General features: G+C 39.6%; 1 protein-coding gene across 1 annotated transcript in view; it reads right to left on the bottom strand.

Moving 5' to 3' along the window:
• LOC117394887 (collagen alpha-6(VI) chain-like) overlaps positions 1–26,855 on the bottom strand; it is a 105,955-nt gene that overhangs the window by 78,398 nt on the left and 702 nt on the right. Inside the window, exons 2-10 of the mRNA XM_059013027.1 lie at positions 26,785–26,847; positions 10,237–10,340; positions 7,405–8,013; positions 6,418–7,005; positions 4,680–5,273; positions 3,357–3,977; positions 2,345–2,905; positions 1,222–1,779; positions 300–875 (exon numbers count right to left, since the gene is read on the bottom strand). Of these exons, the coding sequence (XP_058869010.1) occupies positions 300–875; positions 1,222–1,779; positions 2,345–2,905; positions 3,357–3,977; positions 4,680–5,273; positions 6,418–7,005; positions 7,405–8,013; positions 10,237–10,312 (4,183 nt within the window). The 5' untranslated portion in view covers positions 10,313–10,340; positions 26,785–26,847. The remainder of the gene's footprint in view (positions 1–299; positions 876–1,221; positions 1,780–2,344; positions 2,906–3,356; positions 3,978–4,679; positions 5,274–6,417; positions 7,006–7,404; positions 8,014–10,236; positions 10,341–26,784; positions 26,848–26,855) is intronic.

Raw genomic sequence — 26,855 nt, 5'->3', positions numbered from 1 at the left:
TATCAAGCTATTAAAAGCATCCTCGAGTTAATCACAGCTGAATCAGGGTCTGATCTTGTACTACTTAATGTTACCTTAGGTAAATTACTGCTAATTAGGGTTTGTAAAAGCAGACATATGTAATATACACAAGTTAAGTCAAACAATATCTCAATTCATTAAATAAATGAAACAGGTACTCTTCTAAACAATAACTATAAATAAAAGGTGCTAAAAAGACATTTTCAAAATAGTAGCAAGTAACCCAAATGGACACAAACATTTTTTGAACAAGTATAAGTCAGCAGAAAATTACTTACTTTGTCTGGACTCATTGCAGAGAACATCTGAGATGTTTTTGTGAAGTTCTTCAAGAGCTTGATAATTGTCCACATAGAAGACCTTCTCCTTCCCTCCGACCATCTCCTCCAGTTCTTGTTTATTGGCGTTTGCCACTCCAACAGCATAAATGCTAATGCCTTCCTCCCTCACAGCACTGGATATGACAGGCAGTGCTGTTCTGTCTGTGGCTTCTCCATCAGTGATCACCATCAGTACCTGGGGAACCTGACTATTTTTGCGTCCACCGAAGACCTGAGTGAACCGGTCTTTGGCGAAAAGCAGGGCACTGGCCGTGTAAGTATCTCCTCCCTTTGTCTTTATTTCAGAAATTGCGTTCCTTACTTCTGCTTTAGTGTAGTACTGGTTTAATAGAAACTTTTCTTCAGGATAATTGGAGTACAAGACCGCTCCAAATCTCACTGTGTTCTCTCCGACTTCTGAATTGTTCACCACAGACATCATAAACTTCTGCATGCTTTTAAACTGCTCTGGATCGATGCTACTTGAGCCATCTACCACAAAGATCAGGTCAGCTACTTCAGTCCTCTTACACTCTGTAGAAAGCAGCACAGTAAATAGTTATTTCCATTTAAGAAGCATGAAATGTGAGAGGAGAATAAACTTACACTTAAGCATTCAGTCATATAAAACACATATGCACTCCAGGTATTTTGAGATGTAAATTTAAAAAAAAATCTTGATTTGTATTATATGAATTCAATTTATGCCACCAGATCTCCATCAGACACAAATCTCTTAGAAACATGAATCATGGCTTAATATAAGTTGCTAAAATGTATATTTAATTGCAGATATTAATTTTGTCTAATGGTAAAAAAACACATGTATTTACAGCTGATTTAACAACATGATGCTCTGTGCATGACAGATATCACTTACCATCTGCTGGACTGCAGATTTCAAACAGTATTGTTTTTTCTAAATACTTGAGATCGTCAAAGTTCGCTACAGAGTGTACTTTGTCCTGGGACCCTCCGATTTCCAAAAGCTGGGAGCTGTTGGCATTGAACACACCAATAGCATAGACTGTGATTCCCTTGTCTCTCAGGGCGAGTGCTGGTTTGGCAACTGCATCCTGAGCCTCTCCATCCGTAATGACAATCAAGTACTGCTTCACGTGAGAGCGTCCACCTCTTGAACTGTCGAAATACTGAGACGCAAATGTCAGTGCTTTCCCAGTTAAGGTTCCACCCCCAGTCTGTTGTAAATTACTGATTGATTGTCTCAGTCTTGCTTTATCAGAGTACCTATTGAGCTGAAACTCTTCTATCGGGGAGTCACTGAACTGGAGGACCCCAACCTGCACTTTACCAACACCAATCACAGATTTCTCAACCATAGAATCCATAAACATTTTCATCTTGTCATAGTCTTCTCTTTCAATGCTCCCTGAGCTGTCAATAAGGAACATGATATCTGCTTTCATTGTTTTGCATGCTGTAAAAAGAAAGTAGAGATTTATTTACCACTTTTTAAAATCAGTGACAACAATAACAAATTACATTGGAAAGAAGTTTGCAAAGAACTTGTTCATGGGCTTTGGTATTAAGAATTGCTGCTGTTTTGATCATTAAAAGGCTTGAAGGTGCAAACAAGTTTCCCTGTCTACTTTATGGGATCTAGAATATCCAGGAATCAATCTCCATTTTAAAGAGTCTGAATGGATATCTACCATCAGCCTATGGCTCCACAGAGTTTTCCCTGGAAAAGGGGTGACAGCAATTTGCATTTTTTCCCTTAAGGTGCACCATGTGTTCTTGTACAGTATGTACAGTACAACCACAAGGCACATTCAGCCTATTTTGCTATCTGTTATTCTGGCATATTAAATTTCACTCAATGGGATAAATGATTTAATGTACATAGCAGGTAACACCGTAAATATTATGGTAAAATTGCATATGTGCATCACATTATAAATTGTTAACCTTGTGTCCCAAAAAAGCTTTATTTTTTAATTTTAGGGTTTTTCATATATAGTTACTCAGTAATTCAAACTTACCTTCCGGTGAGCAAATATCTCGGACAACTTCATTCTTAATGATGTTCAAGGAGTCGAAGTTGTAAACGAAAAACTTCTTCTCTGGTGATCCTGATATTTCTAGCAGCTGAGTCTCATCTGCATCTCGTACTCCAATGGCATAGATTGTGACGCCTTCTTCTCTGAGGTCCCTAGCTGCTTCCATAACCTGGTCTTGTGACTTCCCATCTGTTATAGTGATGAGAAACTGAGGTACCTTGGTTTGGCGGCTGCTTGCTGCTGTCCTGAAGAGCTTGTTCATAGATGTCAGAGCGTGTCCAGTATTGGTGCCTCCTCCTAGCTGCTGAATGTTTTTGACAGCCGTCTCCAAGTCTTTTTTGGTGGTGTACTGAGTGACTGTGAACTCCACCTTCTGACTGTCCGAGTACTGGACCACACCGATCCGAACACTGTCTGATCCAATTATGAACATACGGACCATATCATTTATGAATTTTTTCATGTCCAAGAAGTCTTGTGGATAAATGCTGCCAGACCCATCTATTAAGAAGTAGATATCTGCCTGTTCTGTCTCCACACATCCTGCAAGAACAGAGAACAACAAGCACTAATACGGTCATATTAATGCTATTTATTCATTCAAATTTCAAAACTGGCAATGGAATCTGAGTGTGTATAGCACAGTAGGTTCATGAAGCGGGACTCTTCTTTTAGTGGAAGTAGTGCTCAGCCGCTTGTAGGCCAGCTTTTTGTTTTATTAGTTGTGTTTTTACTGTTTTGTTTTGCATTTATTATTTTGCTTACACTTGTTTGTATGTCTTTCCACACTGGGTCTTACCATTGCTGGTACCCAAGTGGCAGCTATCAGTTACTGCAATAAGAATTATTGTAAAAATTGTAAATAAATCCTGCATAACGTGGCAAATACAATCTCCAGTTTATCTACTGTCAATCAGCGAATACCCCCACCCCTATCATAAACTCCTGTTACAAATACCTAATGAAGAATACAAGCAATTGTATCATGCCTTACCTTGTTTTAAAACATGCGTTTGTTTTGGAACTGCAAAGGCCACCGACATAATGTCATTGCAGATCCGCTTTTGAAGAGTTACTTCCAAGCTGGAAAGCTTCAAATAGCTGCCCACGGTGTAAACATATGTTCTGGAAGGATGTGAAGCGATCTGTTTCAGCTCAGTGGGATTTGCGTTCTGGATGCCCACAGCGAAGATCTTGACTCCAGCACGCCGTAGGCTGGCAGCCGGGCTGCTCACATTGTCCTGGGAGACTCCATCAGTGATCACAACTGCTATCTGCTGCACACCTTGAGTCATTCTGCTTCCGGCACTCTTAGTGAAGACATTGTTTTTCAGGAAGTTTATTGCAGCGCCAGTGTTTGTGCCCCCTCCTCTGTAGGGCAAAGTCTTAATGTACTGCAGGATGTCAGCCTTTTGATTGAAGGTGTTGAGGTAGAATTCGACTCTCGGGGTGTCACTGTACAGCACAACACCAACCCTCACTTTCTTGGGCTCCACATCCAAAGAATCAATGGTCCGGCGGATGAAACTTCGTATCTGCTGGAAGTTTTGGTTCCCTATGCTGCTGGACTCATCGACTAAAAATACGATATCAGCCAGTGTGGCACTCCTGCATGCTGCAAAATAAAAAGGAAAATACTGTTTAATGCCTTCTAACCATCAGAGTGTGAGACATTAACGTTAAAAAAGTACATTTAATGGTTCATGACTATGACAATTAGTGTAACATCTGCTTATAACAATTGCTCCTGGATCATCTAAGAGTGTTTAAGTGGTCCTTATACATTGTACAGATTTTTTTAATATGGGAAACATATGGGATTAAAAGTCGTTAATATAGTCAGAAAGCGTTCAGTTGAAGTTAAATGTACTGCTGTCCATGATTCATATATTACAATACTGGTCACGAACAAATCACACTAAATAAAAGTAATGTTTTGTAATGTAATGTAATGAATGTAACACTGAGCAGTAAAAAAAAACAGCTTATAAACTGTTTAGGTTGTCCCATGCTTTGCCTGCATAGCTTCCTGGTTGCAGGAATTAGAGGAGAACCTAGACTAAAGATACAGTGATTGGAAGACATTTAGGAGGTCACAGGGAATAAGTCTTTGGGAACTCTTATCTCCCAGCAAACTTTACAAGCTACAGCAACACTCTAGACTCCTCTTTACTTGTGGTGAAAGAGGGGAAGGACGGGGTTGCTGCTGTCTACCATGAAATATGGATTCATTTATGATATAATTAAGAAAGAATGCTGAAGAACAGGCAAAACAATTGTCTAGATTGAAACAAAACCAAAACTGAAAGAACCTTACCTGCTGGTGCTCTGGATAAACCCAGCAAGGCCTGTCTTGATTGAATGATTCCAGTCACCTCTTGAGAAACCTGGCCTAAACCTTGCAATGAATTCAGCTGATAAACATGTGGCATAGTGGCTATTATTTCCAGTTCAGATCTCACAGAATTCATAAGGCCAACAGAAATTACCTTCAAACCTTCTTCCTTGATTGTTTTAGAAGCTTTTCGGACACTGTCCTGTGACTTGGAAGAAGTAATTACAACAGCAATCTGGGTGTATCCCTGACTGATACGACTCCCTGCAGACTTGTTGAAAAAGTTGAGGCGCAGATATTCAAGGGCTTGTCCAGTTCTTTGTGCTCCCCCTCTAAACTTGAAGTGGTTTTGAATGTGATTTACCACTTGTGCCTTTGTTTCGTAAGTGTTCAGCAAGAATTCAGTCTTCGTATCCTCACTAAACTGAGCAAGGCCAATTCTATGCTGACTGATCCCGATCTTAAGTTGGTTTATAATCCTAAGGATAAAAAGCTTAATCTGTTGAAAGTTTGAAGCTCCCATATTTGTTGAACCATCGACCAGAAAAACAACATCAGCAAAGCGTGGAAAAATTCCTAAAAAGAAAAAAATAAATAATGTTTTCTCATCTCTTTAGAATACTATTCAATACCTTTAATGTTACTTACTTTTTTTTAAATAGTAGCAATACAATCTGCATGTAGATACCTTTTTCAATTTGATTATCTATAACATTTATAAAATGTGTTTTAAAGCAAGATTAATTAAGGAACATATGTGTGGCACAGGAAGTAAAATGGTACCAGGAAGGTCAGCTAAAGCTTATCAAACTTTGTGACAGAAATATAATGAGTTCTGGTTGTAACTCTCTCTCCCGACCTGTGAGGGCACTAAGTAGCGAAAGGGAAAGGCTTTGGACAGGTTGGCCTGACAGTTAATTTCCTGGGTCGGGAAGTCAGTCAGCCTGGAAGAAGGCAAGACTCCGTTGCAGGAACTATTGACCCGGAAGGTAAACAAGGTAACAGCTGCAGGCAATACAGTCAGCTGCAATAGTTTACCAAGGGGCCATGCATAATCTCATAAAGGGGCCAAAGATTTGTAAATTTTTTCCTTTGTTTTGGTTTTGAAATAGACCTGGAAGGAACCGTGCACTGTGTATTGAGAATCGTGAGTATTTTGTTTGTTTTGTCTTGTCTATAATTGTTACTTGTGTGTTTATAGACTGTTAACACGTTCTGGATGCTGTCGCTAAGAGCCAGCACTGAACCCGGAACAGCACTGCACTATTTGTCACTCTTTAAACTGTATCACCCACCACGAACACTACAGCACGCACCCAGGACTGGTGACCGTGGTTGTATATTGTGGGAGAGATACTGTGTTCATTGTTTAGGGCTGCAATCCCTGTTACTGTTCTCTGTGTTTTACGCATCGCTGTGTATAACCGGAGTTTATTATTATTTGGTCACCAGACCTGGATTATAAACAAACATAAAACGACCATTTTCCATACCGGATTACAAATCTCTGTCTGTTTATTCCTGCACTGCATCACCTCTGCACCTGTTCATAATCAGCAACCACTTTGCCACAAACCTATAAAGTGGTTCTTGAAAATCTGCATCTTAGCAGACCAGTGATAATTACGTTACTGCTAATAAAGTCAAACAAGCCAATGTTATTACACCTGTAATGCTGACCTTCCAGATACCAGTATCTGTAAATACAACACATACTTACCCAGCATCTGAGTTTGCACTGTGGAGCAGACAGTTTGCAGAAGTCTTGCAGATAGCTCATTGAGGGCATCAAAGTTCTCAATATTATACAGAAACTTTGCAGTGGGCTTGTTTGCGATATCCTTCAGCTCTTCATACCCTGCTGTGTTGATCCCAATTACGTAGACACTGATGTCTTTCTTCCTGAGCTCTCCTGCAGGCACACGGACCTGGTCTGTGGACTCCCCGTCGGTCAAGACAATGGCAATCTGTGGAACGCCTTCCTGGGCCCTGCTTCCCGCGTCTTCAGTGAAATACACATCTCTGATGAACTCAAGGGCCTTCCCAGTGTATGTGCCACCTTGTCTGTACCGCAGGTTTTGAATGTGCTCCAGGACAGGACTTTTGTTGGTGTACTCGTTCATTAAAAACTCTTGGTTTGCTGTGTCGCTGTACTGTGCCAATCCCACTCTGACTTTCTCTCTGCCGATATCCAGGCTCTCCACAAAGGTGTAAAGGAAGTTCTTCACCTTTTGGAAGTTGGTGTCGCCGATGCTCGTTGACCCATCCACAAGGAATACTATATCGGCAACAGAGGCCTTCCTGCATACTTTAAAGACATCATACAGCAGTCATTAATAACTTTTAAACATTGATTTAAATGCACATGAAAATTCATATAAATCATCTAAATTAAAATGCAAAATAATAGGAATAATAGGCATTCACAAAGCTGTTTTCAAATTCAAATTGGCAATGCATGAAAAGTTTCAGTGAAGGTTGAAAAAGGGTAGTTAATGAAAAAAACAATCCTTAGTTTTGTGAATGTTTTGTGTTTTTGTGTAAAACCCTTATTTACTAACCACCTTATTAAAATCACCAAATGTACAAAAAGAGGTTCAGTGATAGATAGTATGCTTATTTATTAAAGATCTGCCGTTGCTCAGATCATTAAAGAAATTCTACGTCCAAAGGTAGTTTTACATCGAAAATAAGGATTCATGGTTACCTTGAGGGACCTGAACAACCTGCCTGGTTGCCTCCTCCACTTTGGTACACAGAACTTGAAGGATATTCTGGGAGATACCTGTCAGTGCAGCAAAGTCAGCCACGTTATACACAAACTGGTTATCAGGGTCACTGGCTATCTCATTGAGCTCAGTCAGCAGAGCGTCCTTAATACCAATGGCGTAAAGAGTGATGCCACTGTCCTTGACCGCGTCAGCCGCCTCTTTGACATTATCCTGGGACTGTCCGTCTGTTATGATCACAGCCACTTGGGGAACCCCCTCCCTGGCTCTGCTCCCGGCAGCTTCGGTAAAGTGATTCTTCAGCATGAAGTCAAGCCCCAGGCCGATTCGCGTGCCACCTCCTTTGTAGGGCAGCGTCTTTATGTACTGCAGGATGTGTTCCTTCTTCTGGTAAGTGTTTAGGACGAATTCTGTGCGGGGAGTCCCACTATACTGGATGAGTCCAATCCGCACTTTGTCTTCTCCCACGTCAAGTGTGTTTATTAGTGTGTATAGGAATTCCTGGACCTGCTTAAAGTTTTCTGTTCCGATGCTCCAGGACCCATCCACCAGGAAAACAATGTCTGCTATAGCCTCCTGTGTGCACACTTGAAATGAGATGGGTTATCTTAATTCTTTTTACCTGTATATATTTTTATGACAAACATTGCTGTGTTTATGTTGATTTATATTACAAATATAGGAAACTAGCATTGTTGTTTTTGTCAAGGTTTAAATACACAGGCTGGCATAAAAATCGCTTGGTGTATCGCCACACTTTCTGTGTCTTACTTACCTAGCCAACATAGAGTTCTGAATTGGAATGAGTAATGAAATCTCCATGAGTGAATGAGTACCTAACTAATGTATTGTTCTTGTTCTTTAGATTCTCTTTATCATTTTAGAACCCCAGTGGTCTCAATATAGTTCTCAGAATGATGTCTAACCACAAAGTACTATCTACTACACCAGAGCGCAACCAGTAAGCTTTCTTACATTCACAAGGCAGAGTGTTGCAGCAGGGCAGGTTAATGGTATCAGATGTATTTGGAGGTTAAATATGATTTGCTATCAACATCTGATGGCTGGAACAAATAATGATACAAATTGAATCTAAATTAAAAATATATATATTTCATGCCAATGTTAAAGTTGCTCTTTAATACTTAATATGATACTGTTACCATGTGTCTGTAAATATTCTGAAGCCAACTTTAAGTATACAGTACTGTGCAAAAGTTTTAAGCAGGTGTGAAAAAATGCTGTAAAGTAAGAATGCTTTCAAAAATAGACATGTTAATAGATTATATTTATCAATTAACTAAATGCAAAGTGAGTGAACAGAAGAAAAATCTAAATCAAATCCATATTTGGTGTGACCACCCTTTGCCTTCAAAACAGCATCAATTCTTCTAGGTACACTTGCACAAAGTCAGGGATTTTGTAGGCATATAGTCAGGTGTATGATTAAACAATTATACCAAACAGGTGCTAATGATCATCAATTCAATATGTAGGTTGAAACACAATCATTAACTGAAACAGAAACAGCTGTGTAGGAGGAATAAAACTGGGTGAGGAACAGCCAAACTCAGCTAACAAGGTGAGGTTGCTGAAGACAGTTTACTGTCAAAAGTCATACACCATGACAAGACTGAGCACAGCAACAAGACACAAGGTAGTTATACTGCATCAGCAAGGTCTCTCCCAGGCAGAAATTTCAAGGCAGACAGGGATTTCCAAGCTCTTTTGAAGAAGCACAAAGAAACGGGCAACGTTGAGGACCGTAGACGCAGTGGTCGGCCAAGGAAACTTACTGCAGCAGATGAAAGACACATCATGCTTACTTCCCTTCGCAATCAGAAGATGTCCAGCAGTGCCATCAGCTCAGAACTGGCAGAAAACAGTGGGACCCTGGTACACCCATCTACTGTCCGGAGAAGTCTGGTCAGAAGTGGTCTTCATGGAAGACTTGCGGCCAAAAAGCCATACCTCCGACGTGGAAACAAGGCCAAGCGACTCAACTATGCACGAAAACACAGGAACTGGGGTGCAGAAAACTGGCAGCAGGTGCTCTGGACTGATGAGTCAATATTTGAAATATTTGGCTGTAGCAGAAGGCAGTTTGTTCGCCGAAGGGCTGGAGAGCGGTACACGAATGAGTGTCTGCAGGCAACAGTGAAGCATGGTGGAGGTTCCTTGCAAGTTTGGGGCTGCATTTCTGCAAATGGACTTGGGGATTTGGTCAGAATTAATGGTCTCCTCAATGCTGAGAAGTACAGGCAGATACTTATCCATCATGCAATACCATCAGGGAGGCATCTGATTGGCCCCAAATTTATTCTGCAGCATGACAACGACCCCAAACATACAGCGAAAGTCATTAAGAACTATCTTCAGCGTAAAGAAGAACAAGGAGTCCTGGAAGTGATGGTATGGCCCCCACAGAGCTCTGATCTCAACATCATCGAGTCTGTCTGGGATTACATGAAGAGAGAGAAGCAACTGAGGCTGCCTAAATCCACAGAAGAACTGTGGTTAGTTCTCCAAGATGTTTGGGCCAACCTACCTGCCGAGTTCCTTCAAAAACTGTGTGCAAGTGTACCTAGAAGAATTGATGCTGTTTTGAAGGCAAAGGGTGGTCACATCAAATATTGATTTGATGTAGATTTTTCTTCTGTTCACTCACTTTGCATTTTGTTAATTGATAAATATAAACTATTAACATGTCTATTTTTGAAAGCATTCTTACTTTACAGCATTTTTTCACACCTGCCTAAAACTTTTGCACAGTACTGTATGTCAGTTTTTATTGGAAAATAATACTGTACCAGTTTTCTGAGCACCACTCAAATAACGACATGATGTAAGAAAGATAACAGCCAGAAACCCTTTCACCAGCTCCATGTTGAAAACAGTTTGAAAAACAGTATTCCTAGAAACAAAACATATGAGAAACACAGCATTAGTCAATTACTTTAATCTGAATGAGATTTCCTTACTGTGGTGATTAAACGTTCTCCGTCAGTGGTGCACATCACTTCCGTTCCTTAGAATGCACAGGACTAGAAGTTTATTTGTGTAACTAGATGTCTGATGCTTAACATGTAATTATCCTGGGTGCTGCTTCCCAGGTGCTGACTCACACAATATCCTCATATCATATCACACCTGTACTACAGTTATTATACTGGTAACTGATCAGACTAAGTCTGATTTGTGGATTTTACAGACAACATACTGCAACTTGGGTTGGGGAACGGTCTGGGAAGGCAGAGGAGTATGCGAATCCTTCGCATGGATCTCGCCAGTCAGGCGAAAGGCTCTCTTTGGCACCCGGAACCGGGCAAGTTCCGGCTATGGGTCTGGCCCCTGAAAGGGACTGCAAATTAGCCCTATGGCTATCAGATGCGGTTCAGTGAGGGAAATGACTGTGGTCCTCCTGTTGTATTTATACAGCGCGTAAATTGGTGTCGGTGAAATACAACAGGTAATACGGCCAAGTAGTGTGAGTAACTTTAGAAACGCTACCTCTATCATATATTCTGCTTCCGGCGTCACACTAGTTTGATACAACATATATTGGTACATAGAAATGAGCTTTGTGGCACTCCAGTGCCTTGTATACTTTCTTGTGCACTGGAAAGGAAACATGTACATGACATTAGAAGGTCCTTTTTTCTCAACCAAAAAGTAAAATATCATGAACTGTGACAAAAACATAATTTCTGGTGGTTACAGTGCATATAAGCTACATAAAAATAGCATCATTTTTGTAATCAAAAATCGTACACTGCTCCTAATCTAACCTTTCACTCATGTCCAGCACCTGCATGTGCAATTTGTTTATTTTTTTCTTAAACCTGACACATTTCGGACAACCTGTCTGTCTCCAGACATGTCCCGTAGCCATAACATGACTTTGTAAACAGACGGTGTATGCCATTGATGTCTTAAATAGGGGACACAATTGGTTAGATAAAATGTCTTGGTAACAATCCGTGATCACATCTAAACCCATTACTGCCCGGTAAAATAACCACAGTAGTTTTATAAATCGTGTGTTAAATACTGCCCTGTCATTTTTTTTTAATGGCCGGAAATTACCACCATCTTTTATGCATATGGCCCTTCTATTATTCAAAATATTTGGGCATTTTAATAGTTCAACTTCCCAACATTTCAGTATGTTTAACATACCTTTGTCAAGGGAAAGTATGTTTAAAAACAAATCAGTGAAGGTTCAAACCGGCAGCAAAACTCATTTTTGTCATCATGTTACCGATTTTATTTTTTTCCAAATGACCAGTAAGTATACCAGATACTTTTATCGCTCACATTGGTTGGATCTAGGCCTGGACCAAATCAAAACTTTGACCCACCCACTAATCGCAAATTACAAAACTGGTACCGATGGCATCTTTTTTGTTTGTCAGAAGGTTATTCCTTCTACCCCAGTGTGAACCTGCCATTAATTCTAGGTTTGTAATTTGGGATTAGCGGGTGGGTCAAAGTTTTGATTTGGTCCAGGCCTTAGTCTCATTCGTGGATAAAGCTGGCAGATTCCTCGGACATTTCATTATATATTTCACTAGTGACTAGATAGGGCAGTTTGGATCATCTGGAAACTCATACATTCTCCCTCTGTAGTTGGATTTTAAAGCGTCCATGAAGTTGTCTTGATTTTTTTTTTAGCTTCATTGAAACAGAGACTTGCAAACCTTAATAGTCTATCATCTGAATTAAAAAAGAGCTTAAAATCTTGAAATTAATATTTTAAAAAGTTAGGTGTGGTGGTAAGACATATGGCAGTAACTAGTTTTACACATTGGATTAACACAAAAGTTGTATCATTGCATTGAACAAGACCTGTGCTTTTATTGAATATGTCAGTGTGGGGTAATATGATCATGTGACATTGTCAAAGGGCACACAGAGTCATGTTTTGTTTTTGGACTTTTTGAGTTCAAATGGTTGAAGAATGTGTTCCACCTGAGCTAGAAGTGTTTAAGAAGGTTAATCATATTCCTCAGTTTATGTGTCAGAAAAACATGATGTGTAATATAAAAGAGGAGGCAAAAAAGCTTTCCATAGATGTATAAGTTGCAAGGGTTTGAGACAATCAGAATTCTGCACCACAGTTGACATTGTCATGGAATGTTCGAAAAACCATACACATTTTTGTCAAAAGAGGACATTTTTGACACCCTGCCAAAACCGAACAGTAAGGTAGAGATCAAATCTTTTTGGTAAAAAGCGGACACATAATCTGAGGAATATGATGAACCTTCTTAAACACTTCTAGCTCAGGTGCACTGTGTGTACACTTGTTTGGTTTCTGGTAAACGACATAGCCGTCCAGTGTGTTAGCGAGGGCCGCTAAAAAAAAGTTTAGTTAGCATTCCATTCAGGAGTTAGGCTTTTGTTTTGGTTTTTGTTTATCATTTATTGTAAATAAAAGTGCACAAAGTGTTAAACCTGTAGTTCTTGTGTCTGGGTCAAATATTTAACAGGGCTCAAACAAACCTTGACCCGTAAGGCTTTGTCACATAATGTTGTATATATATATATATATATATATATATATATATATATATATATATATATATATATATATACAGTGCCTTGCGAAAGTATTCGGCCCCCTTGAACTTTGCGACCTTTTGCCACATTTCAGGCTTCAAACATAAAGATATGAAACTGTAATTTTTTGTGAAGAATCAACAACAAGTGGGACACAATCATGAAGTGGAACGAAATTTATTGGATATTTCAAACTTTTTTAACAAATAAAAAACTGAAAAATTGGGCGTGCAAAATTATTCAGCCCCCTTAAGTTAATACTTTGTAGCGCCACCTTTTGCTGCGATTACAGCTGTAAGTCGCTTGGGGTATGTCTCTATCAGTTTTGCACATCGAGAGACTGAAATTTTTGCCCATTCCTCCTTGCAAAACAGCTCGAGCTCAGTGAGGTTGGATGGAGAGCATTTGTGAACAGCAGTTTTCAGTTCTTTCCACAGATTCTCGATTGGATTCAGGTCTGGACTTTGACTTGGCCATTCTAACACCTGGATATGTTTATTTGTGAACCATTCCATTGTAGATTTTGCTTTATGTTTTGGATCACTGTCTTGTTGGAAGACAAATCTCCGTCCCAGTCTCAGGTCTTTTGCAGACTCCATCAGGTTTTCTTCCAGAATGGTCCTGTATTTGGCTCCATCCATCTTCCCATCAATTTTAACCATCTTCCCTGTCCCTGCTGAAGAAAAGCAGGCCCAAACCATGATGCTGCCACCACCATGTTTGACAGTGGGGATGGTGTGTTCAGGGTGATGAGCTGTGTTGCTTTTACGCCAAACATAATGTTTTGCATTGTTGCCAAAAAGTTCGATTTTGGTTTCATCTGACCAGAGCACCTTCTTCCACATGTTTGGTGTGTCTCCCAGGTGGCTTGTGGCAAACTGTAAACGACACTTTTTATGGATATCTTTAAGAAATGGCTTTCTTCTTGCCACTCTTCCATAAAGGCCAGATTTGTGCAGTATACGACTGATTGTTGTCCTATGGACAGAGTCTCCCACCTCAGCTGTAGATCTCTGCAGTTCATCCAGAGTGATCATGGGCCTCTTGGCTGCATCTCTGATCAGTCTTCTCCTTGTATGAGCTGAAAGTTTAGAGGGACGGCCAGGTCTTGGTAGATTTGCAGTGGTCTGATACTCCTTCCATTTCAATATTATCGCTTGCACAGTGCTCCTTGGGATGTTTAAAGCTTGGGAAATCTTTTTGTATCCAAATCCGGCTTTAAACTTCTCCACAACAGTATCTCGGACCTGCCTGGTGTGTTCCTTGTTCCTGGTGTGTGCTCTCTGCGCTTTAAACGGACCTCTGAGACTATCACAGTGCAGGTGCATTTATACAGAGACTTGATTACACACAGGTGGATTCTATTTATCATCATTAGTCATTTAGGTCAACATTGGATCATTCAGAGATCCTCACTGAACTTCTGGAGAGAGTTTGCTGCACTGAAAGTAAAGGGGCTGAATAATTTTGCACGCCCAATTTTTCAGTTTTTTATTGGTTAAAAAAGTTTGAAATATCCAATAAATTTCGTTCCACTTCATGATTGTGTCCCACTTGTTGTTGATTCTTCACAAAAAATTACAGTTTCATATCTTTATGTTTGAAGCCTGAAATGTGGCAAAAGGTCGCAAAGTTTAAGGGGGCCGAATACTTTCGCAAGGCACTGTATATATATACAGCTCTGGAAAAAATTAAGAGACCACTGCAAAATTATCAGTTTCTCTGGTTTTACTATTTATAGGTATGTGTTTGGGTAAAATGAACATTTTTGTTTTATTCTATAAACTACTGACAACATTTCTCCCAAATTCCAAATAAAAATATTGTCATTTAGAGCATTTATTTGCAGAAAATGACAACTGGTCAAAATAACAAAAAAGATGCAGTGTTGTCAGACCTTGAATAATGCAAAGAAAATAAGTTCATATTCATTTTTAAACAACACAGTACTAATGTTTTAACTTAGGAAGAGTTCAGAAATCAATATTTGGTGGAATAACCCTGATTTTCAAGCACAGCTTTCATGCGTCTTGGCATGCTCTCCACCAGTCTTTCACATTGATGTTGGGTGACTTTATGCCACTCCTGGCGCAAAAATTCAAGCAGCTCGGCTTTGTTTGATGGCTTGTGACCATCCATCTTCCTCTTGATCACATTCCAGAGGTTTTCAATGGGGTTCAGGTCTGGAGATTGGGCTGGCCATGACAGGGTCTTGATCTGGTTGTCCTCCATCCACACCTTGATTGACCTGGTTGTGTGGCATGGAGCATTGTCCTGCTGGAAAAACCAATCCTCAGAGTTGGGGAACATTGTCAGAGCAGAAGGAAGCAAGTTTTCTTCCAGGACAACCTTGTACTTGGCTTGATTCATGCGTCCTTCACAAAGACAAATCTGCCAGATTCCAGCCTTGCTGAAGAGTCAAATTTTCAGCTTTGCCCAACACCTGGTCGTCTAATGGTTAGACGGAGACCTGGAGAGGCCTTCAAGCCACAGTGTCTCGCACCCACTGTGAAATGTGGTGGAGGATCGGTGATGATCTGGGGGCGCTTCACCAAGGCTGGAATCGGGCAGCTTTGGCATGAATCAAGCCAAGCCTCTGCATACATCCTCCCTACTCTGTCACATATATACATACCGATGTGTGTGTAACCAGGGTCGGGTTTGTTTACTCATCAGGGATTAGTTCAGGGATTGTAGATCCCACACCAGTATAGCGAGGTGTATGAGCGGGACTAGTACACGCCGTAGCCACAGCAACTTTTTACTTGTAGTTTTTGAACAATGTTTTATTTGGGCTTTTTTTTTCTTTCTTTTTTTAACAATTATTTTTATTCATTTTCCAATTTTACTCCCAGTTTTGGAATGTCCAATTATTATTCAACCTGGCTCACCGCTGCAACCCCTGAACTAACTCGGGAGAGACGAAGACGAGCACTCACTTCCTCCGAAACGAGTGCCGTCAGCCGTCCGCTTTTTTTTACTCTGCAAGCCCGCCGTGCAGCCATATCCAGAACTTACAGCATCAGAGGACCACACAGTTCTGAATTGCATACAGGCCAGTGCTTGGCCAATTGTCACTTTCACACCCCTTAGGTGTAAAAGCGACAGCGTGGGAGAAGTACAGTCTTTAATCTTTAATTGCTTTAATCAGAAAACACCATCTTTAATTGCTTTAATAAGAAAACACCACAGCTTAAAGTCTAACACCTGCGTGTCTTTTTCTGATAACAAGCTGAAACTCAGAGCAGTTGATTCAAATTCGCCGCCGTTCTGAGACACGGGGGAGGGGCGGAGCCAGCAGCACAACAGAAAACAACAAAGCGAGGCAGTTCTTCCAGCGACAGCGTGGGAGAAGTACAGTCGTGGAAAAGTACAGGGCAGTTAGAAGCAGTTTGAAAGCACGTTGACAGCTGCAGAAGCTCAACTAAACCAAAAAAAATTTTTTAAAAAATAACAAGCCAGTAACCTGTGACACCTGCATGATGTGGGGAATCCGAGAAAACACACCAGAGCTAAACCAAGTGTGTGTAAAGTGCCGCACGATCTAGGACTTACTTATACTAGTAAGTACAGTGGCTCTCAAAAGTATTCACCCCCCTTAGACTTTTCCACATTTTATTGTGTTACAACATGGAATCAAAATTCATTTAATTAGGAGTTTTTGCCACTGATCAACACAAAAAAAGTCCATAATGTCAAGTGAAAAATAAAATCTACAAATTGTTCTAAATTAATTACAAATATAAAACAGAAAATAATTGATTGCATAAGTATTCACCCCCTTTGCTATGCCACACCTAAATAAACTCTGGTGCAACCAACTGTTTTTAGAAGTCACATAATTAGTTGAATGGAGTCCACCTGTGTGTAATTAAGGTGTTTCACATGATTTCAGGTTAAATACACCTGTCTCTGGGAGGTCCCACAGTTGGTTAGTACATTTCCTAACAAAAACTACATCATGAAGACGAAGGAACGTTCAAAGCAAATCCGGAATAAGGTTCTTCAAAAGCACCAATCAGGGGTAGGATATAAGAACATTTTCAAGACATTGAATATCCCCCGGAGCACAGTAAAGTCCATGTAGCAGGGTGGTAGAGAGCCCTGCTGTGTAAATGTGTGTATTTATTTTAGAACACCCCTGTGTTATTTTGTATTTGTTTGTTTGTTTATGTATTTATTATTTATGACGGCAAGGCGCCGTGGGTTTTGTTGTTGTTTATTTATATTTATTTATGACAGCATAGCCGTGTGTTTTTAGTTTGTTTAGTCGCGTAGAATGGGAAGCCCTATCCACAGCAGTTAAATTAATAAACTCGTGCAGATTGTGGCCGAGGGGTAATAGAATAATTACTAGCCAGTTAAACCCCTCGGCCACGATATAAAAGCCTGCAGCTCGCTGCACTCGGTGGTGGGTGTATGAGGAGCGAGAGTGGAGAGAGCGAGGAGAGAAAAATGAAACTAAAAAAAGATACAGGAACAGTGAAGGCTACAGCCCAGCCTGACCTGTATGGTTTATTTATACTTTGTGGTTGTGATTTGTTTTATTTAAAATATTTATTTTCGCTCTGTGAGCAAGTTTCTTTTTGTTAAAAACCTTTTATTTATTTTTGTATTTAAATAAAACGGCGACCAGCCGCGTCTTTCTTTTGCAACTGCAGTATTTGGTGTCAGTTTGTTTACGTTCCTGCTTCTGTCGTGGCGTCACCGCCCAGCCACCCTGTCACATGTGGTGTCCAGCGTGGGATCACCAGCGCATAAGCTAGTGCACTAACAAGTATCTATGATGTGATATGTGTTACAGAAACTTGGTTGTCTGAGAGTGATGGAGACGAATATAAGTGGGTACACACTGTATAGGAAAGACAGGCAGGACAGAAGAGGCGGAGGGGTAGCACTATACATAATAAATAGTCTTGAAGCCCAGGTGTTAAATCTGGACGAAGAAAACAACGCCAAATCAATATGGCTCAGAATAATGGACACAAATTAAAAGGGCATAATAATATGAGCATGCTATAGACCGCCAAATTCAGACGCCAAGCAAAATGATCTGTTATACAATGATATTAGAAATGTGTGTAGCAAAGGAGAAGCCATACTAATGAAGGATTTCAACTTCCCTCATATAAAATGGGAAAACCCGGTGGGGAGCACGACGGACAAAATTGAAATGATGGAAATGACAAATGACTGCTTCCTAACACAATTTGTCAAGGCACCCGACTAGAGGGGAGGCATGCCTTGATTTAGTCTTTTCAAATAATGAAGACAGAATAACTAAAACAGAGGTCAGAGAGCCATTGGCAAACTCAGACCACAAAATGGTCTCATTTGAAGTGATTTTTAAAACCCCAAAAGTAATGACTAAAGCTAAAGTTTACAATTTTAGAAAGGCAAACTATGAAGGCATGAAACAGAGACTAACAGAAATAGATTGGAGTAAAATAGAGAAAACATCCACAGAAAAAGTATGGCTCTTTTTTAAAAACGTAGTACTAGAGGTGCAAAACAATTACATCCCAGGGCAGCAGTGTGGAGTAGTGGTTAGGGCGCTGAACTCTTGACCGGAGGGTCGTGGGTTCAATCCAAGGTGGGGAACACTGCTGCTGTACCCTTGAGCAAGGTACTTTACCTAGATTGCTCCAGTAAAAACCCAACTGTATAATTGTATGTAAAAAATAATGTAATTGTATGTAAAAATAATGTGATATCTTGTAACAATTGTAAGTCACCCTAGATAAGGGTGTCTGCTAAGAAATAATAATTCCAAAAGTAGACAAATCTAAAACAAAATAGCCAACATAGTTTAATAGATCAATTAAAAAAACATACAGTGAAAAAAGACACTTTACAGAACATTTAAAAGGGACCAAAAAAACACAGAAAGAGTACTTGGAACTGCAAACACATGTCAAAAAGGAAGTTAGAAAGGCCAAGAGAGTGATAGAAATGAACATTGCTAAGGGGGCTAAAACCAATTCCAAAATGTTTTTCCAATATTATAACAGCAAGAGAACATTCAAAGAGGAGGTTAAATGCCGAAGAGACACAAATGGCAAAATCATAGACAAAGAAGAAAAAATAGCAAATATATTAAATGATTACTTTTCACGGGTTTTTACACATGTTGACCTATTCCTATCCAGTTTTAAATAACTTTAGCATAACAGAGGCAGAAGTGTTAAAGGGACTAGGAGTTCTTAAAATAAACAAATCCCCTGGGCCGGATGAGATCCTCCCAATAGTACTCAAGGAAATTGTTGGAAAACATGGATCGAGAATTGATTAGCAGTTTGCTACGCATGTGGACTGGCAGAGCTATACTGGTGTTCTTTTCTGAAAAGAGACTAATATTGCAGATAGCAGACTGTTTGGTTCAAATTGCATGTACTGCTAACAATTGATAAGAGACCTTGCGTCTACAAGCTTCTTGTCCAACATTGACTGCAAGCTAACAAGATAACAATGCTGTGGACCAGAAGGGGCCAGGCTCTAAGACTTTTGGGAATACAAAGCATAAAGGAGCTAAAAGGCTCCCAGGGACTGCCGTTGGACCCAAAGGTTCACAGGGAGAATAAGAGATAATGCCACTGGACTCAAAGGGTCTCGGGCAAAACGGAGAGATAGGAACAAGGAAGATGACAAAAACCAGATGTATGGACCTTTTTGGGGCACCACCAGGGGTCTGAAGAATGCACTGAGTTCAGAGGTCGTCACACTAGATTACAAACAGACACACACACACAAAATTAAATATATGGTAACAGAATAATGTGTTGTACCTTTTCTATTGGTTAAGTGTCAGAGAAAGAGGAGGAGAGAGACACCTATGCAGAAAGGTATTTAATGTCATGTAAAAGATGTAACAACTGGTAATCGGTTCTATACTTGGACTGGTTTCCCTGCATGTATGAAATAAACTTAACACTGATTAAGAAATGGCGTCTGTGCAGTTTCTTAAGAAACATCGATACTCACGTTTTAAGTTACATCAGAAATGAAAGAAATTATTTACAAACCGGTAACCAAGATCATGCAACAGTCTCTTGACACAGGGGTTGTACCGACAGACTGGAAAATTGCAAACGTAATTCCAAAAAAGGGAGACAAAACTAAACCAGGTAACTACAGACCAATAAGCCTGACTTCTATTATATGTAAACTTATGGAAAGTATAATAAGATCCAAAATGGAAAATTACCTATATGGAAACAGTATCCTGGGAGACAGTCAGCATGGTTTTAGGAAAGGGAGATCGTGTCTAACTAACCTGCTTGACTTTTTTGAGGATGCAGCATCGACAATGGATAATTGCAAAGCGTAAGACATGATTTATTTAGATTTGCCTCAGCAGAGTGGGACTTTATGGTAAAGGAATACTGCAGCTACCAGTCTCTGCTCTAACCGAGGAGTTTAAGTGCGCCAAGGTCAGACTGGAAATGACATTAGTAGAGTCACGCGATAAATGCGTAAGGGAGGCAGCACCTGTGTTGAAAACTGGAAGAAAGTGGGCGGCAAAGAAAGCTGTGGAAGATGCAAAGGCTGCCCTTCGAATTGGTGATATCATGGGGCAAGTTCAGCATGGAAGAGGGGGTCTTGGTTTCAGTTCAACTCCTCCTACATGGCACAAGGCGGCCCCAGCTCAAAGGAGGAAGCTGGTAGTCAACGAGGTGCAAAAGCAGGAGGAGAGGATGAGGTGTATAAAGGCCATTTCCCAGGCCAAACAGGGAGAATGGATGAGATGGGAGAGTGTGGAACAACGCAAGATTGGCTGGCAAGACCTATGGTCAATGGAACAGAGCAGGATCAGTTTCCTCATCAGGTCAACATATGATGTTCTCCCATCACCACAGAACCTAAACCTCTGGGTAGGAGAGGATCCCTCATGTCCTTTGTGTTCAACACCTGCAACATTAAGGCACATTTTGACAGGATGTAAGGTGGCTCTTAGCCAAGGACGGTTTACTTGGCGCCATGACCAGGTGCTGCAATGTTTGGCCTTAGCATTGGAAGACAAGCGTAACATGACCAATAAGTTGCCACCTGTTCCATCAAAACATTACACACAAAAGACAACATTCCACCGCCCAGGAGAGCAACCACCAAGAAAAGGTGTTAAAACCAATCCTCGCCCAGGACAACTGGAAGCTGCTAGAGACTGGAATATGCTGGCAGATGTTGGTCAACGGCTTATTTTTCCACCTGAGATTGCCACCACTAACCTTCGACCAGATATTGTCTTGTGGTCTGGATCAGCACGCCTTGTTCACCTGGTAGAGTTAACAGTGCCATGGGAGGATGCTGTAGATGAGGCGTATGAGAGGAAGAAACTGTGGTATGCTCAACTAGCCACTGAAGCGGAACAGCGAGGATGGAGAGTTCGGGTTTACCCAGTGGAAGTGGGTTGTCGAGGATTTGTGGCACACTCTACAACCCGGTTTCTCAGAGACGTCGGATTCAGTGGCCAAGAGTTGCGTCGCACAGTGAAGAACTTATCTGAAGCAGCAGAGAGGAGCAGCAACTGGCTGTGGTTGAGACGGAAAGATTCTGGCTGGGGACAGGTAAGTAAGCTGGGCTGAGTTGAGTGGGGGACGGAGGGGGGTGATGCTGGGACGCCAGAATCACCGTCGAGCCCTCTTTAGGTGTCGTGGGCTAGTCGACGAAACACTGAGGATGGAAGGTGCCCACTTGAAAACCCCAGAGATGTACCCTACTTAGCTCAATCCAGACGGTTGTCATGCTGATGCGCTGGGGAGGCCGCACTTTGGTTGATCCCCGGAGCCAGCATCGCAGCCGTTGTGTGTGCTGATGCGCCAGGGAGGCAAAATAAGCTGATCCCTGGAGCCAGCATTACACTTCAGCCATTAACACCAGACAGAAGGATATCTACATCATCATATGGAAGGAAACGTAAATGGATGGAGACACATATGGATCACATTAGTTTACTGTAAAGCTACGTCTTAGTTGGTGCTTATCTTGGCGAGAGCCGAGTTCAAATCAGCATGAAGTTTTAACATCTACTCTCGTGTAATGGAAATCAGAAAGCTTTTGACAAAGTCCCGCATAAAAGATTAATTCTCAAACTAAACGCAGTAGGGATTCAAGGAAATGCATGCACATGGATTAGGGAGTGGTTAACATGTAGAAAACAGAAAGTACTGAGTAGAGGAAAAACCTCAAAATGGAGCGAAGTAACCAGTGGTGTACCACAGGGATCAGTATTAGGTCCTCTGCTATTCCTAATCTACATTAATGATTTAGATTCTGGTATAGTAAGCAAAGTTGTTAAATTTGCAGACGACACATAAATAGGAGGAGTGGCAACACTGTTGCAGCAGCAAAGGTCATTCAAAATGATCTAGACAGCATTCAGAACTGGGCAGACACATGGCAAATTACATTTAATAGAGAAAAGTGTAAGGTACTGTACGCAGGCAATAAAAATGTGCACTATAAATGTCATATGGGAGATACTGAAATTGAAGAAGGAATCTATGAAAAAGACCTTGGAGTTTATGTTGACTTAGAAATGTCTTCATCTAAACAATGTGGGGAAGCCACAAAAAAGGCCAATAAGATGCTCAGATATATTGTGAGAAGTGTTGAATTTACATCAAGAGAAGTAATGTTAAAACTTTATAATGCATTAGTAAGACCTCACCTAGAATATTGTTTTCAGTTCTGGTCACCTCGTTACAAAAGGGATATTGCTGTTCTAGAAAGAGTGCAAAGAAGAGCGACCAGAATTATCCCGGGTTTCCGCAGTGGTGGAATGACCTTCCTACAGATGTCAGGACTGCCCAGTCCCTGACCACCTTCCGGCGCCTCCTAAAGACTCACCTCTTCAGACAGCACCTGTAGAACTCCTTTTTTCCCTCTGGACACTTATCACTCTTCCTAAATGCGCTTTACTTGCTCTTATCTGCCCTCTATTTTACTGCATTTAATCCTGTACTTTAGAGTACTGTAATCTGTCACAAATGTTATTTAATCTGTAGTATTTTGTCTTTAATTATATCCTGATGTAACTATCACTGACACTGTTATCTGCTCCTTTATTGAATCGTATTTTGTCATATACTTGTACTTTCTAGAACCAAAGTCATTGTATTTTTATCTTGCTTTTAATTGTATTATTACTTGTACGGTGATTCTTGAAATGTATTTCTGTTTACGACTGTAAGTCGCCCTGGATAAGGGCGTCTGCTAAGAAATAAATAATAATAATAATAATAATAATAATAATAATAATAATAATAATAATAATAATATGTAGGGAATCTGACACTGATTTATTTGTTCCTTGTGCTTATTCAATGGAAAGACAGAATATAGATCGCTTCATTGATGCCCAGGCACCGAAATTAGACCAGTCTGGCACTATATAAGCATTTTCACAAAAAAAAAAAAAAAATTGGTAAATGTTCTTAGTTAATTCTTAAGTCAAAATTCTGCCTATAGAAAAAAGTACCGGAACGGTGTTCCAGCTCTTTCTGGCTCAAGTACACCACTGGTTATGGCAAAGATGCAGCTCTCCTTTCTTGTAAAGGTAAAGTAAACAGTTCTGTATTTTGATGTTTCTATTGTGGGGGGAGGGGGCTAGGGGTAAATTGTCAGTTGATTTTCAAACTGAAATCTTATTCAGGGATATATTTCCATTTGGTAATAAAAATACTATTAACTAAAAGGTTCAGAACTATGACTGTGTGCGTCCCTTGTTAGTGGCTGCCAGTCTGTTTTTCATTCAACAGTTTCCTTCAGTTTTCTTGACAGTTTTTGTAGATTAGGTACTCGGTTCGGTATTCGGCCAAATCTTTTGCGATGGATTCAGTATTTGGATGAATCCCAAACATTTGGATTTGGTGCATCCCTAATAAACGCACAGCATATGTGCGCTTTGTTATGTAGGCAGTATAAACCCATTAATTTGATACTTATTTACACCACTTCAGTTGTACAGTTTTGTATGTACATGATATACCTGTATATACACAAATTTATTTTCAAATATTTGTTTATCTCATTTTTTACCATGTATGTAATATATCTGTATATAAACACATTCCTGTTTAAATGTCTGTTTATTTACAATGTTTTGGTTGTGTAGGTGCTTTATATGACATTCCTGAGTAAAACCATGACTTATATTGAATTGTTTGTCCTTTTATTATAATATTTATGTTGTTTTTAATACGCCGGTCAAATTGAACGGTCATGGTTGTTCTAGGTAAGCCTATAAACGCGGTCATTCAAGTGTTAAAACTTTCCAGGTGTGTTCTAAGTATCAATACAACATTTTTGGCTTCCATACTGTATGCACTCTGTTGGCTTTCCATTCATTTTGAATTCAGATTTCTCGTTTTATTGACTTTAAGAGAGTAAATAATAGTAAAGCAGTATGGTCGACTGTCAAACCCAAACACAACACACAATTATTAATCCAAATGTTCTGCCTTCATGTATATATATGTTAATAAGAATGCAGTGAAGGCCACATGACAACTTGGAAGGAATTAATACCATTGAAGTAATGTGCAGTATAACATTTCCATATGAGTGCTAGCTCTACCACATTTCCCACCAATAAACTCACTAACCACATCCACTACAACACAATTTGGATTCCTAAAGAACCTTTGATGAATAGCCAGCTTAAATGATACATTATATACATTATTTTCTAATATTTCATGTATTTCTTGTTCAATTCCTATTATGTGTATCCTGTGTGACTTTAAAAAATTGCTTCTGAAAAAACTGTCAGAAATTGCAGTAAATTGAATAGCCTAGTAGTGTAGCATAGGCTTCAGTGCGCAATGCTCCTATAGGCTTTGGTGTACAGCACAACGCTAATATGCTTGCATACTTCAAGTCCTCACAATCAGCTTTGAGGAAGGTTAGCAAGCATGGCAAATAATGATGTAAGCAGAAACAACAATAGGAAATCACGCAAAAGTAGATGACATATAGTAAAACAAAACAAAATCTGTTATACAAAATGAACATCTCAAGGCTGTATATGTAAAAAATCTGGAAAGCAGTACTGAAACAGGGGGTGCTGGTGGTAGATGTGTCTTGTTGAGTTATTACTTGTGCTCATGTGTGGTCTCATTTTTAAACCTCTGTGCTTCAGCTGTATTTGGTTTGACTTTTTTGTTTATCAATTGTTATACCTGAGGTCATGCACTTAGCCTGTTAAAATGCTTGTTTGAAAACTAGAGTAAATGTTTAAAAAGCATCTGTTTCTGAAAACCACAATGGTGCAATTTGAAAGCTGTACACTCCCCTGTGTTGCAGACTTCAAGTTAGCTATTACATTTTATAAGTAACTTGAACACTGCAACTGTTTAAGAGCTGAAAACAAATAAAAAGGTTTAATTAAACAAATGACCAGTTCAATTAAGGGTCGAGTTAAGTAATTGAGAGCTCGGTTGGAATGAAAACCAGCAGACACAGGAGGGTCCCCAGGACCAGGTTTGGGAACCACTGCACTAGAGTGAGCCATGAAGCTTGATGCTGCCATCTAATGAGAGCCAGGGGAAGTGCATTTCACAATTTTGTGGAAAACCAACAACAAATGTGTTGCATTGTGGGGTTCCCCATAATAGAGGGTTGACTGAATTAAAGTAATTTTCTGATGCCCAGTTTAATCACTTGACACTCTCCTCTCGTCTACAGAAGAGAAATGACCAAGGAATTGCAACACTACCTGAAAGCAATAAAAATACATGTTTACAATAACATGTGTTTCTTTCAAAGCTGCACACTTCATACTGCACCTATATAATGACTATAATGTAAATGCACAATGGTTGTGCTTTAAGGAATTAATTTGTTCGCTACAATTACTTTTACATTTTCATGGATACTAAATCTGTTTTACAGGAAGTTGTGGCAAAGCAAGGAGTCCACAGAGTAATAAAAAACAGTCTATTTTAAATCATAAACACAAATTAATTTTAGAGGAAAAAAATGCATGCGATAGTAACAGGTATCATCTTTTGCGCTACTGTACCACTTTAATTATGCTCTTAACACTGCTTATTTCTGCGTGACTCAGAGAAGTTATCTGGTCCATTGTATAAACATGAAGGCAACCTACAGTCCATGTATTTACATCTGGTTATACAGTCCAAATATGGACACAAAGAAGTCAGACGCTCTTGATATCTTCTAATTCCAGAGCTCTGCATAATCTACAAGGAAGGGCTTATGCTACTTTATTGATGATCAAACAAGCTAACTCTCAATGCCATGAAAGTACACGTAGAAAACATTTTAAAGTTTAATAACAAAAAGTAGAGGGTCAACTGTATATATATATATATATATATATATATATATATATATATATATATATATATATATATATATATATATATATATATATATACAGTTTACAATAAAAAAAATAAAAAAATGAGATTGTAGTAAACGGTCTAAGGTTAAAAATCAACTTGTTTTTGTTAAAACTAGTAACGAACTACCTGTGCTTATTTTCTTAAAAGAAACGTTTGAGTTCTTGATTGTGACCTTTATGAAATGTAATTTTGTGTTTGTTTGTTTGTTTGTTTTTCTGGCACATTGTGTTGACATTTTTGCAAAATTAATATTTTCCATAAGTAAAACATTTAAACATTTTAAAAATAGTACACTGCATGTTTTTTTGTTTTGTTTTAGTGCAATAAGGACTCACACCTCTATAGTTCATCGAGCAAATATATCGCAATGTGAACCAAATCTTTAAGTCTCAGACGTAATACAATTATCTAAAAATTAACGCTGCTTACCTGTTGAATCTGCTGAATGTTCTTCGGGGTTTAATTTACTTGACACATTCTTTATGGGACTGCCTGAAAGA

Source organism: Acipenser ruthenus, chromosome 3 (assembly GCF_902713425.1).
Source record: "Acipenser ruthenus chromosome 3, fAciRut3.2 maternal haplotype, whole genome shotgun sequence".
Taxonomy (NCBI): domain Eukaryota; kingdom Metazoa; phylum Chordata; class Actinopteri; order Acipenseriformes; family Acipenseridae; genus Acipenser; species Acipenser ruthenus.
The sequence above is the reverse complement of the archived record's forward strand: the minus strand, read 5'-3'. Positions and strand labels throughout refer to the sequence as shown.